We start from the raw sequence: 13,399 nt of genomic DNA, 5'->3' as shown, positions 1-13,399 counted from the left end.
ACGGATATTCTCTCCGGCCCATCTAAGATAGTCAGTATTTGCGAGATTCAAATGCCTGGATTATGGGTCAACCATTCACACTCTGTATCTTTCCCATACGCCGTTTAGTACCCGCAAACTCATTCAATCATGCCATCAGCACCACCCTTTTTCGTCGTTGCGCGAGTCGTTGGAAGAGATGGAGCATTTGAACTTGTGAGGCCCTGGCTCCTCTCTGACTCAATGAGCTGAATTCTGATGCAATCTTTCAAAGTGGAAACAACGCCTCGTCCGCCTCTGCGAAGTGTCTGCCACAGAGCCTCTCGGAAATACATACTACTGGGGTCAAGATCTCGACGGTGAGCCAGACACTCTTTGGGGGTTAGAAGGCTACTCGCACGCGGTCGGTTTCTTCATCGGACATCCCTCCAGCCAGGTTTTCAAGGAGGAGATGGCCCTTGTTGATTCGGATAAGTTGCTCAGAAATGAACAAGGCCTCGCGAGCAAGGATTATGATTTGAAACACTATGACCAAGTTGGAGGGTATCTAACGAGGGAGGATGATGAAGGGAAGGATGGGGAGAATAGTTTTGTTGTTGTGATGTACTTTTGGGTAAAGGGTGGGAGGAGGGACGATGCAATTAGCAAGCTTGGGAATCTTGCTAATGCCACAAAAGGGGATGCAGATCTCGGGTTAGAGGCGATGATTCAGAGTTGCGCCGTATTCAAGGGAGTTTGGGATCAAAACTTGGTTACGCTGTGGGTCAGGTCAGTATCATCCGCATATCTTTTCTAAGACGTGAACGACTTGCATGTTCTCCTTTATAGCTTTATTAACAGTCGCTGGTTCGCCTAGAACCAAGACAGAGAAAGAATTCGATGAATTCAAAGTCTGGGATAGATATAAGAGTGTTGTAGATGTAGAACTGAAAAGTGGTGGTGATCTGGTGGAAAAGACCGAGGTTCATCGGAGCAAGGCTTTCAATGGGCATATTGATAAATGAGGGAATGTTCGACGTTTTTCTGAGGTTTCTATGACTTGAAATCATCTTTGTAGTGACAACCAATTCAAAATGCGTTATCTATGCCTCATAACCCCATTCATTATATCATGATTCATGTTCCATGACCCTCTAATAATAGGTGGTCTTTCATATTGCTACATATATTGCGAATGCATTAGTTGAAGTGGTTGGCCAAAGTCGTTCAAGTCAAAAGGATTGCATTTATTTGCATTTACACACCACAACAACCAGTTGCGTACTAAATAATCAGAAGGTACTCTAATGGAATTAGATTCAAACGACTTCAGCAAAACACTTAAAAACTTAAACAATCTTCTCAAACTACTTAATGTCAAACCCCTCAAACCCAGAAGCAAGAAGGTCGTTGCACTTCTGAACATAGCTTGGGAGTCCTCCCAAATAATTCAACATCTCTTTGGTCTTCCCCGGAATATTCGTCCCCATATACTCACTCTCCGTCAGGGGCAACAAGCTCATATTACCAATCATATTAACATGCTCTCTCCACGCCTTCTCGCTCCCCACATCCGGGTTCAAGAATGTATGGCCCTTCTCCCTCATGAAATCCATACTGGAAACAACCCATTCTCCTTGGAGCTCAGCGCACGTAGGGCCATTGCAGAAAGTGGTGGGGCCTTGGGGGCCGTAAGTGAAAAACATATTGGGAAAACCAGACGTCATGACACCGAGGGAGGTCCAGGTTCCATGTGCCCATTTTTCACGTAGGGTTTGCCCCTTTAGACCCTTGATGTCGATTGCGAGGAGGCCGCCTGTGACCGAGTCGAAGCCGGTTGCGAGGACCAGGATGTCGAGCTCGTGGAAAGTGTTGTCTTCCCTAATGATGCCTTGGGGAACGACATATTTGATTGCATTCTCACGGGTGTTGATCAGAACGACATTGTCCTGATTGTAGACTTCATAGTATCTCTGCTCGAGCGTCGCACGCTTGGTTCCGAAGAAGTACGGAGGTACTTCTGGTGCAAGGATCTCAGCGACCTCGGGTTTCTTGATGCGAGGGAGCACTTTACTGCGCCAGAAGGCGTAGGCATACTTGTTGGCTTCCTTATTCATGATGACGTCTTGGTAGGTAGCTAGCCAGAACAAGAGCCCTCCCTGTTCCCATAATTCTTCGAAGAACTTCGTGCGTTCCTCATCTGAGACTTCCAGAGCGGATTGGGGATTGAACTGGCGGTCGATTCCCGCGAAGTTGTTCTTACGGCTCTCGAATATCTGCGGGTATTTACTCTTGTCTTGATCTTTGCTATTCAACTTGGTCTGTCGCATGGGTATAGCAAAGGTTGGGCTCCGCTGGAAAACCGTCAAATGGCTGACATCCGGTGCGATTTCTTGGATGGTTTGAAGGCCACTAGATGCGTTTCCCACAACCGCAACCCTCTTGTTCTTGTAGTCAATCCCACCGTGGGGCCACGCCGAAGTGTGGAACTTCGGCCCTGCGAATGTGTCCAAACCTTCGAATTTGGGGATGTATGGTTCGGAGAATGAGCCTGTGCAGAGAATGAAAAATCGCGATACAAAGACAGATCCGTCATTGGTATGAACATGCCACTGATTGTTGATATCATCGAAATTGGCAGTGGTAACAGTGGTATTGAATCTGATGTCCTTCTTCAGGTGAAGTTTTGACTCGACGTGCTGGAAGTACTCTTGGATTTCGTTCTGCCCAGGATATTTGACACTCCATGACCAGTCTCCCCACTAGAATGAATCAGTCTCTAGTTTCAGCAGTGGAAGAAAGGGTACATACAAGGTCTTTATCCGAGAATTCATACAGCGGTACCTTGCTATCCACGCGAGCTCCTGGATAGCGGTTCCAGTACCAAACACCGCCAATATCGGCTGCGTTGTCGAGAACTATTGATTTGTAGCCCCTCTCTCGTAATGTCCTTAGGACATGGCATCCACCAAAGCCTGCTCCAACAACAATGGCATCATACTGCTGTTGTTCAACTGATCCCATGATGATTGGTGGTGTAAGAAAACAAATCTATCGTGCTCTTCCAACAGAGGGTGGAGTGAGTTCCTGGGGACAGTCTGCAATTGATATAGACAAACTGCTTTTGCATTGCTTTCGAGGCAAATTGGTCACTGAAACAGTCCGTGAGTGTGACTTCAGACCCCGCTCTCCTCGCAATGTTTACTTGATGTCACTGAGGGCGGATAAATTGTGCCGAGCCTCCCCTTAGAATGCTCCGGCTGCAGTAAGAATCGGTACAATACGAACCGCAGAATCACCCGTAGTTGAGTGGCACTTGGGACCACTCTAATTGCCTTCAGTAGTGTCTTATGGGTGAACGGACGGATTTCTTTCTCTCTATAAAGTTTCCTTCTCTCCTTGACATTGACGCGACTCCTCACAAGTGCGGCACTTCAAACGAACCTCTGCAAAGTAGCACCTGCTTTATTGTTCAGACTACCTAGAAATTCTAGCTCAAAACACCCTCAACATGAACAAAAATGGCTTTGTCAAGGAAGCTGTGAGTCGAACTTCCTGGATTGCCATGCATTAAATAAATGATAACCAGAATCTCCAACAGTCGGCATACACAAGCATTGACAAGACATATGAATGGTTAAGCATGTCCAAAAACAAGGTGCGTGTACTTGAGTCCCTATGATTTGACCTCGCCGAGATCCTCATTGCCCCTCAGGATCACAATCCCGAGTGGAAAGTCGAGGAACAAGAAATCCTCGACCAGCTCTACAAAGGCTGGCTTCAATACTGGAACCACGAGTCGGTCAACGACGCGGTGAACGGCATGGCCGGCGCTCGTCGCTTTTACGACTTCGATCAAATGCTGTCGTATGACATGTTTGGCAACACTCCGCGGGGACATTTCGGCGAGCATTTCGATGCCATCTTTCCTTATTGGGGTGACGGACAGATGGATTTCAAGGACATTGAGATCACATGTCTCTCGAAAGACTCGGCCTTCTCTACCATGTAATTCTCAGCCTCAGATTTCGAAACTATATCCTAACGAAAGTATGAATGCAGTTCCTAAATGCTGATGTTGATGCGTAGGATCCAACACACATGGGGCACAGCGGGTGGCACGCCCTTTGACACAACTTTCCGACGAACCGGTATCGCCAAGAAGAGAGATGGCAAATGGAAATGGATTCATGAGCATTTGTCATATCCCGCAGATATGAAGACCGGAAAGGCGGATTTCACGTGCGGACTTGATCCAACAAAGGCATTCAAGCTTCAGTAAGGACCGCAAACATCCCGCTCATTCCTAATGTCAAACCGAATCGAACAAGATGGTGCATGGGGTCGTTGTATTTAGTCTCGATGTAGTTGAGCTTGAAGAAAACTGTTTATGTCGTATGCCATGTCCAGATCCATTTCCGTGGTAAGTCCTGTGTCGAATATAAAGTCTTCGAAATTTTCATCCATATTGTCAAATCCAGCAAGTTGATCAAAGTCGACTCTTTTTGTTTGTTCGATTTGTGTCTCATGTAAAGCAGAAGGGTCAGGTTCGACGGAAATGCCAAGAATCTCGGTCTGAATCCACAAATTGTTTGCTTCATCTGAGCTCAGTGCCTGTACATCTGTATTGACTTCCTCTGAATCGGTCATGTTTGCAACAGCTGCAATCTGCTTCCCCTTGCTGCTTTCAGCCCTTGAATGGTATGGCTGAGGAGACTTCTTGCGCGCGTGAATAAGATCAAGTGCTTTCCTCAATATCTCCAGGTTGCCTTGCAGGGTGGTCGATGTTTTCCAATGTTCGACGAATTGCATGTAGTTGAGGCGTAAAACCTCAAATTTAGACTCAGTCAGGTCCTTATTGGCTCCGGGAGACCCAAAAAATTTATACACGAGCTGCACCGCGGCGGCAAGCCAAATTGTGCTCGCTAGGAAAGGATTGACATATTGAACATGGTGACTCGAACTACGACTGACGATCATGAGTATATCATCTGCAGCTTCCGCGTATCGACTCAGACCATCCGGATCTGGTTCAGATGGATTGATCGGCTCAGCAGGTGGCGTGGGTATATTCTCAGCTGAAGATGCCTTCACCTGACAATGCTCTCGCCGACCGCCCCCAAAGACAGCGTGGTGATACATCATGAATTTCGTTAACTGCATCATGACATAGATACTGTATATTGAGCTTTGGAGCATTAGAAGGGAGGAGTTGGAATCGGTGACTGGAAAACTGAGTTTCTCGTGATGATACTCTAGATGCGAAGGTAAGGCCATGGAAAAGCAATGCAACGCGTTTTCCAAGACACCGAGGCTTTCGGATATTTCCTCGCAAGTCTTTCCAGCATTCGATCTGACAGCCCTCATACTGGATCTTTGTTGAGGCAATGCAGATACTGGAACATGTCTCGTTCTTGGGTGGGAAAGCTGTTGCGCTTGCCTCATCATCGAATTGACAACAATAAACCAGGCTTTTGCTGATTTGTTCCCGCATTGTTGAAGGTCCCTCCACCGAGTCATGGCATCTGGGCCTAGGTAGCAGCTTTGTCGAAATTCGTCGCGGAACCAGAACTCGTCGTCGATGGGAAGCTTCGTTTCATTCTGAGACCAGTCAATCGCTGTAGGGCAACGACGTACCGTACTGTATGCAGATTAGAAGATGGCCTTGACAGAGTCAGAGAAGCCCCGACTTTTCCTTCTCATAGTGTGTCTTCAAGACAGCCTGAAAGAGAAGCACGAGGAACTCCTGCCCAGGATTGAAAATCAAGAGCCACGTAGAACTCACCTGGCAAAGGTGTCCATCTCCCAGATAGCCCACCAAATCCTCCTCTTTTCTTCGTCCAAACACCATGATTGCCCTGTCTTGCCCGTAAAGAGTATGTCTTTATCACTTTCATCTGAGTCCACCAGGTGAAGATCAAGTTCGTAAGCAACTCGAACACATGTGCCTAGGGATCTCCAAGCAAGCCCGCGGGCACCCCTTATCAACTGTTGGAAAGTTGAAAGTGCCAGAGCTTGCAACAGCACCAGTGTAGGCCTGCTATCTCCACATTCCCGAAATGCCTGGTCTATATGGAGCTGGGAGAGTGCCCTGAATCGCTCGACTTGCGATGCTGCACAGGGCTGGCCATGGTTAGTTGAGCTTATGTCCTGATCGTTGGTCGCTTCGACGAATCGAGTAGAGAACGAAAACATGGCTGCCAAAAGAGCTGTAAGTTGTGCCTGAGAGGTGATCGAAGCAAGTTTGGGCCGAAATTGGGAAGGGCGGAATAGCGAGAACGATGTCATGTGGGTAAAATAAGAATCTATGCTACAGAGGGGAGGTAGTGAGTTAGAGTTAGGCTAGAACAAAGGAGGTTAGAGGCTTTCACGTACAGGGCATTCAAGGTCTCTGGTGAAATGTACAGTGTTTTGCATGCAAGCGTGATCATATCCGAATCAGCCGATTTTCCCACGATCTCGGCTGGATTTGGGAAAGTTTCCCTATTTCCGTCCCCACAGATGTCGAAGGTAGGCTCGTGTGAAGGATGAACAATAGAGGACAGATCATGCATGTCTAAAGACTCGGGTTGAGGGATAGCGGCAGCCAGAGAACTTCTGGTAGGCGCACAGTCGAAGTTGCATCCTGACAGGAGGCCGGTTTCTTGGCCATATTGCCCACTCATTGTCTGCGAACCCACAGCATGGTTGGTGTCAGATAACTTGACCAAACCGGCACAGTCATTATCCCGGCCATCTTCAGCCTCGCCGGTGGTGCTTCGAGCCTCTCCAGTGCGAGCACGTTTCCGATCTCCTTGCTTTGAACCTTTGTTTACATGAATCAGCAGCGCAGATGAGCGTGGGCAACCAGAACACACCAAGTTTCGGGCCCGGCTTTAGCGGACCTTCACGATAGAAGCAAGTCTGGCGTGACTTCAGACACAATGAACACACAGGGCGCTCTCGACCACTGTTCAAGGCTTTTGTTTAGCGTGTGTGACTTAATGCTGCATTTGGAACATGGATACTGTTTGGTTGCCATAGTGAATCACGATCATGGTGCTGACTGACCATTTGATTTTGCGCCTATGAGTCGAAACAATGAGCGGGAATTCGACGGAGGGGAGGTAGAATTGGATATGATAGTACGGACCTTCGGCAAGCTTCACAGGATAAGCTGGTTGAGTGTGTCGTTGATTCATCAGATGCTGTCGGAGATGGAGACATGGCTCCACCGTGTTTGGATTGGATGCGTCGTCTTCGGAGTGCGGCGAGGGGTACAAATACCAACAGCTTCGTGTGAGTCGCTTGAGGTTGCTCAAGCTTTTAATTAGCAAAAATTGAGATGGTGATTGAGGTCGTGAAAGGGGTTCGGTAGTTGATGTAGGCGTTATCGATTAGAAGTAAGACCTTGCTTGTACTTGCGTGCACATGACCGTCTTCCTGAGACGCTAAGCTGCGCCGTAAAAGTGCGGGGAAGTAACCTAGTTCTAAGACATGGAAGCCCCATGGGGTTAGGATCAGAGTATGGGGTTGAATCAGAGGGACATTGAGGCCACTGACGGGGGACTTACTTTTCTCCCATTCGTGTTCGTGGTCCTCGGGTTTACCGCCATGCAACTTTTCCCTGTGCATCCCTGAAATTGATGCGAAATTGTACCGAGTACGGGCTGATTTAGCGACGCTAGAGAAGAAACTCCAAGAATGTGAAAATTGACGAAATCGCAAAATCAATAAAACACCAGGAATTAAATAACTACTAATATGCTATAGAATTCCAGTTAATAATATCGATATATATATACCAATAAATGATTCTGATACTGTATTCTATAATTAGTATATATATCCGTTCCGCTGCGGCCAGCTTGGGGGTGTTCGGTTCCGGAAAAACTAATATTCCGGAGGAACACCAAAACCATACTTCTGTGTTTACATGTAAATAAACCACTTAAACACTCAATTGCACCACAACCACAATGCCTGAAGATACTGTATTCGATTCTACCGATAAAGGGACCCTCCGGCCTAATGAGGATCCACTGCGCAAGCAGGGGAGTACCTTTAAGCCTATGTAATTACCCCAATTCGACTGGGAAATCAACCTACCTGAACACACCTCTCCCGATGACCCCATTACCTTATTTACTATGTACTATACACCTGAAATCATCAATTTGACAGTTGCGAAGACGAACGAGTATCGACGAGAGCCTCAGGACGATTCGTGCCCTCGTATAAGAGCAAAAGAGTAGTACCCGACTTGCAGTGGAGAGATTTACATCTACTTTGCGATCCGTATATATATGACCTTATATATATGTAATGAGATCGCAGATTACTAGAATACGAAAGACTTTACTCCCGATCACCCAATTGCAAGCTATATGAGTAGGGACAGGTTCCAGGAGCTTCATATGCGCATGTGATTCCATGGAAATCAGGAACAAGGCCCATATGAGAAGGTAACCTCCATTTTCCCTACCCTTTTCCTGAAACTAGCTAATAAACTACCGAGTAGGTTGAAGCCTTAAGTATACACATTCAGTCGATTAATATGAGCGTTTGGAAGCCTGGAAGGGACTTGGCAGTGGACGAGATAATCGTACGATTTGAAGGTCGATCAAAGGAAACAACTACTGTTCCAAACAAGCCTACACCTACTGGATATAAGGTATGGGGGGCAGCCCAGAGGGGGTTCTTACTCGTATAGAACTGGCATATTCCTGGTCAAAGAAATGGCCCTGTGGGAGTACGTACTCCCAGGGAGCTTGGTGGGACAATTAAGGCTGGAAATGGTGGAAATAAGACACAAGCAGTAGTCCTGTACTTGATTAAAAGGTTACCTAAACCTCCTGAAGGTTCTGGATATTACATTTACCTTGATAATCTCTTTGTTTCTACTCGCTTCGTCTAATACGCTCGTACCCAGGGAGTTGCAATTACTGGGACTTGCAGGACAACTGGGGGGGGGGTTATTAAGGAGCTTCTTGACCTTCAAAAATCGGATAAAAAGGATGCAATGCCCTGGGGTGAAACGTATTCCAGGTATATACCTAATAGAGAAGTGTATCATGTGGGGTAGAAGGATCAAGCTTTTGTTTTAATGATGTCTTCCTTTATATCAAGTAACGAGCGTATTTTACGGCGAAGGAAGAGGCCTAAGGAGACTTCTTCTAAAGCAAAGACTGTACGAATATCCTTTGGTAATCAGGCTATAAAGACACTCTCGATTCCTGCAATTGCGGATGGATATAACTATCACATGGGAGCAGTTAACGAGTTTGATCACCTGACTGCCCAGAACGCTGGTTTACGGCACGTAGAGCGAGGAGGGCACCAAGCACTAGAGTACTGGCTACTTCGTACGGTTCTAATTAATTGCTATTTACTTGCTTTATATAGTAATATACCAGAACCTAGGGAAGTAAGCTTTAGGAGCCAGCAGGACTTCAGGAGGCAGCTTATTTGTACACTAGTTACTAAGGGTAGAAGCAGTAGTGAGATCTGTCCAAAGAGAAGAATATCACGAATTAGCCAGGGAGCTAATCGTATACCTGTGAGCTTACATAAGCTCGTAAATCTCAGTAGAAGGGGTATATGTGTATGTTGTAAAGGACTGAGATTCAAGGATCGGCCAAGAAAGCGGATTGCACTAGCTCAAATCGCATCGAACCAAGGCAGGGAAAGCTCTACGCACGAGTCTGTTTACGGCTGTAAACAATGCGATATTCATCTATATAAGGATCGTGGTTGTTTTGATGTATTTCATAGATAAAGATAGAATTGATCAATTTGAGGGGGAAATCTAGTCCTCTGATTGGCTAGAATTAAGCGAAAAGCAGTGTGCACGGACCACCCCAAGCTGGCCGCAGCGGAACGGATAGTTGTAAATATTAGGTTGGGTTCTGTTTTACATAATCCTTACATATATCTTTAGTCCGGACCTGTTACAGTACCTATAATATTGCTTTATTTTTCTTATTACCTCTTTATTCTAAGTATCTGCTTTAATTTGTATATCAAAATACCTTGCCTAAAGAAGGATCTTGAGCAATTTAAAGAATATATTCTTGATTTATTTAGTCAAAACATTATATATAATAAGATTATTAGTAGACTATAAAACAAGTACAACTTCTATACTACTATAAGAACTCTTCAAAAGTGACTTACAGAATAGAGAACTGAATCGAAATACTCTAATTTTACTCTATCTCTGGAGCTATAGGCTCTTATAGTATTCTTCTTTTTAATAACTTGTACTATAGATATAAATATACTCTATAATCTCTGATTACTTGAATATAATATTTCCAATTTATATCTACTTCAGAATATACGAAAAGTAATAGAACTATAATATAGAATACTTATTTTAGAAGTAGAAGCTAAGAAGAAGCAATTATAAAAGATATTAAAGGAATATATAATTAATTAAAGCTATTAGAGGACTACCCGGAGTTATAGTAGAAGCTTTCTCTATATCTATATAAACTCTTTACCAGATAATAAAGCCTTTTCTAGAAACCGAATTTAGTTAGTTTTATATAATATTAATATCTTATTAATTAAATACCGGTATAAAGAAATATAGTTATCTAGAGAGAAATACCAAATTAAAGGGCCTGATTTTATCTAATTAATTAATAGCTACTATAAAGTAAGTATAATTATATTCTACCTTTAAAAATCATTATCTTAATAACTACTAATCTATTTCCTTAGCTATAATTTTATAGAATCGAGATATATACCAGTATTAATACCTACTTATACTTTATTTCTTGAATTTATATTAGAGTTATAAATAGATATACTATAAGTATAATATTTGTAAACTATTATTCCCTTTTATATTTACTTAAGCTAGAGGCAGTATATAATTTACTAGTATAGGTTGTAATATTAATAAATTTACTTCTCTATATCCCCCTTTCTTTATTTTATTTAAAATTAACCTAATTAATTATTACTTAAGTTACTATTCTCGTTTAATATCTTGATTTTACTAGTAAACTTCAAGTAATACTGCTTTTTATTCGGTCTGATAAAGGAATAGAAATACCTATAGTTACAGATATTTATTATATTCTATACTAAATATCAAGTATTAAAACAGGATTTAACTCCTATAAATTTTCAGAAATATACTAGTTCGGAACTAGTATAGCAAATTAATGAATTGAGGCTTAATAGGCCCAATTAGTAAAGGTATTTTCAAGTCCTTAAAGTATAGATATTATTTATTAAGTTATATAAATCTTAGGGTATATTAAATAAGTAGAAAATCTTTTTCAAGAAGCTCTATTCTCAATAACTATATTTCTATTAATTGCTTTCTAATTATATAGCTATACTTATAATATATCTTCTAATTATTAGGGAATAAATTACTAAGTTTATTAGAATATGAAATATTTATATAATTAAGAAATAGCCTAATTATTTATATATTATTTACAAATAACCCTTCTAAAACTACTTCTTTTTAAAGAAGGAAGTTAAATACTATAGTATTCTAGTCAATATTAATAAACTTTATAAACTGCAAAAAGAATATAAAGAATAGAATATAAATATATATCTTCTAAAGAATATATTTCAGTTCTACTAGAAATATCTAGTAAAAGCTGGATTTACTCTCCCTATTACGGAGTCTTTATATAATACTAGTAAAGATATAGCTTACCTACTAGTATATCTTATATTATAAGACAAGATTATATACTATATATTAACTATAAGTAATTTAATACTAAAACTAGGTCTTTTACTACTTTCTATTAGTATATATAATTAGGTACTATATCCAGAAGTTACTATAGGCCTTATAAAAGCTAGAGTAAAGAACTATAATAATTAGAATAGTATATAATTTGTAAATAAGGGCAGAGATATACTAGCCTCTAATCGAGATTTTGTTTATTTTCTAGACTCTAATAAAGAGAATAAGGATCTTGAGATTATAAATAAGCTAAGAATAGAGGGAATATTCTTTCGAAGAATTTCTAGTATTACAAACTAGCTGGTTAATAGTATAGATATTTGCTAGTATATAGATAATAGATATATATCTGAGAGAGAAAATAATAGTAAAGAAAACTTAGTATTATCTCTCTTTAATATTTGCCGATTTATCCGGCTAAAAGGAAATAGATAAGAAATATAGTAAACTATTTCTATAACTTAAAATCTTATACTAGAGTTAATAGTTATTTAATAATTAATTTCTAAATATAATATAATACTATATAGTTAGTAATATTTATTTAGTCTAATACTACTTAAAAAGTAAATCTCAGAAGTTATAATATAAAAAAAGTTATATATCTTGCCTTATCTTATATCTACTATATTTCTATTAAAAGTTATTATTTATTAACTAATTAGTTTAGAAATTCAACTTGAAATAAGTAAGTTAGATATATAAATACTTTATTAAATAAATATAGGAGCTATTAATCTTATATTTCTAGAAATATTAAGAAGTATTTAGTATAGTCTATTATATATAACTAGCTGTTCTAAATCTTTAATATTCTTAATTTTAAATTCCAATCTTTATATATATAGAATACTATTTTGGAATCTAATATAATAGCTATTATATATTTATTCTTAACTATAAGCTATACTATTATATCTCTTAAAATTCAATATTTCAGGTATATATTTATAGGAAAGGCTCTAGTAGCTTGAAAATACTAGTACTTATTATTTTATAATATATTAATACTAATAGATATTCTAATAATTAGGAATTTATTAATAATACCTAAATACTAATAGAAATATATATCAAATATATAAGCTCTAAATTTAATTTAATAATTAATATATATAAATAGTTATTACTATTCTCTAATTCTAAATTCACTTCGATTTTCGCTAAAAATTTATACTTTATATTTACTTGCCTTTAATATCTATTACCTTTAATTTTATTATATCCTTAATTTCTTATTATTTAACCTAAAACTTATATAATAAGTTTACTTGAACCTAAGTATCCTTAGTATAATAACTGTTTTATAAACGATAAACTATATCCTTTAATTTCTCGGTATCTAAAGTATAACTATAAGAACCCTGAATAAAAGAATTACTTAAGAAGTAAACCTCTAAATTCTGTCCGATCTACTAGAAGTAGTTAAGGTAAGACTATAAAGCTTTTAAATTCGAATAGAACTAATAAAAATAATACTCTAGATACTATTTAGAAGGGTTTATCCCAATCTGGGGCTAAGTAGAAGAGGCTTAGTATTTAGTAAAAAAACTATACTTTAGTATATTTAAAGATATATATAGAGGCTATACCTAAAGATATAAACCTTATTTTAATTCTATATAAATATTAGGCTAATATATTATATAGTTGATTTAGGATCTAATAGAACTTATAGTTAAACTATATAAGCAAATATAATTAATATCTTAAAAGAAAAGCTTGCTTTGCTAC

General features: G+C 40.0%; 4 protein-coding genes across 4 annotated transcripts; 2 read left to right on the top strand and 2 right to left on the bottom strand.

The window, feature by feature from the left end:
* Window positions 1–141: 141 nt before the first annotated feature.
* K444DRAFT_473721 (uncharacterized protein) lies at window positions 142–580 on the top strand (the record flags this gene model as incomplete). Its single annotated transcript, XM_024872912.1, has 2 exons — window positions 142–195; window positions 254–580. Coding segments are annotated over 2 exons (381 nt in total), but the record flags the coding sequence as incomplete, so codon positions are not given.
* A 745-nt stretch (window positions 581–1,325) lies between these two features.
* K444DRAFT_529455 (FAD/NAD(P)-binding domain-containing protein) lies at window positions 1,326–2,982 on the bottom strand (the record flags this gene model as incomplete). Its single annotated transcript, XM_024874811.1, has 2 exons — window positions 1,326–2,720; window positions 2,770–2,982. The coding sequence occupies 2 exons, from the start codon at window positions 2,980–2,982 to the stop codon at window positions 1,326–1,328; spliced, it is 1,608 nt and encodes a 535-aa protein (XP_024736859.1).
* Window positions 2,983–3,469: 487 nt separating this feature from the next.
* On the top strand, window positions 3,470–3,970 carry K444DRAFT_529244 (uncharacterized protein; the record flags this gene model as incomplete). The annotated part of the gene is made up of 3 exons (XM_024874790.1): window positions 3,470–3,499; window positions 3,560–3,616; window positions 3,674–3,970. The coding sequence occupies 3 exons, from the start codon at window positions 3,470–3,472 to the stop codon at window positions 3,968–3,970; spliced, it is 384 nt and encodes a 127-aa protein (XP_024736858.1).
* A 121-nt stretch (window positions 3,971–4,091) lies between these two features.
* On the bottom strand, window positions 4,092–7,532 carry K444DRAFT_403071 (uncharacterized protein). Its single transcript, XM_024872540.1, has 7 exons — window positions 7,512–7,532; window positions 7,091–7,254; window positions 7,009–7,023; window positions 6,816–6,907; window positions 6,334–6,763; window positions 5,744–6,268; window positions 4,092–5,599 (listed from the first exon to the last, which is right to left on the bottom strand). Exons 2-7 carry the CDS (start codon window positions 7,162–7,164, stop codon window positions 4,312–4,314), a joined length of 2,424 nt encoding a protein of 807 aa, XP_024736857.1. The 5' UTR covers window positions 7,165–7,254; window positions 7,512–7,532; the 3' UTR covers window positions 4,092–4,311.
* Between the last annotated feature and the right edge of the window lie 5,867 nt (window positions 7,533–13,399).

The sequence above is a fragment of the Hyaloscypha bicolor genome (genome assembly GCF_002865645.1).
Source record: "Hyaloscypha bicolor E unplaced genomic scaffold K444scaffold_73, whole genome shotgun sequence".
Taxonomy (NCBI): domain Eukaryota; kingdom Fungi; phylum Ascomycota; class Leotiomycetes; order Helotiales; family Hyaloscyphaceae; genus Hyaloscypha; species Hyaloscypha bicolor.
The sequence above is the reverse complement of the archived record's forward strand: the minus strand, read 5'-3'. Positions and strand labels throughout refer to the sequence as shown.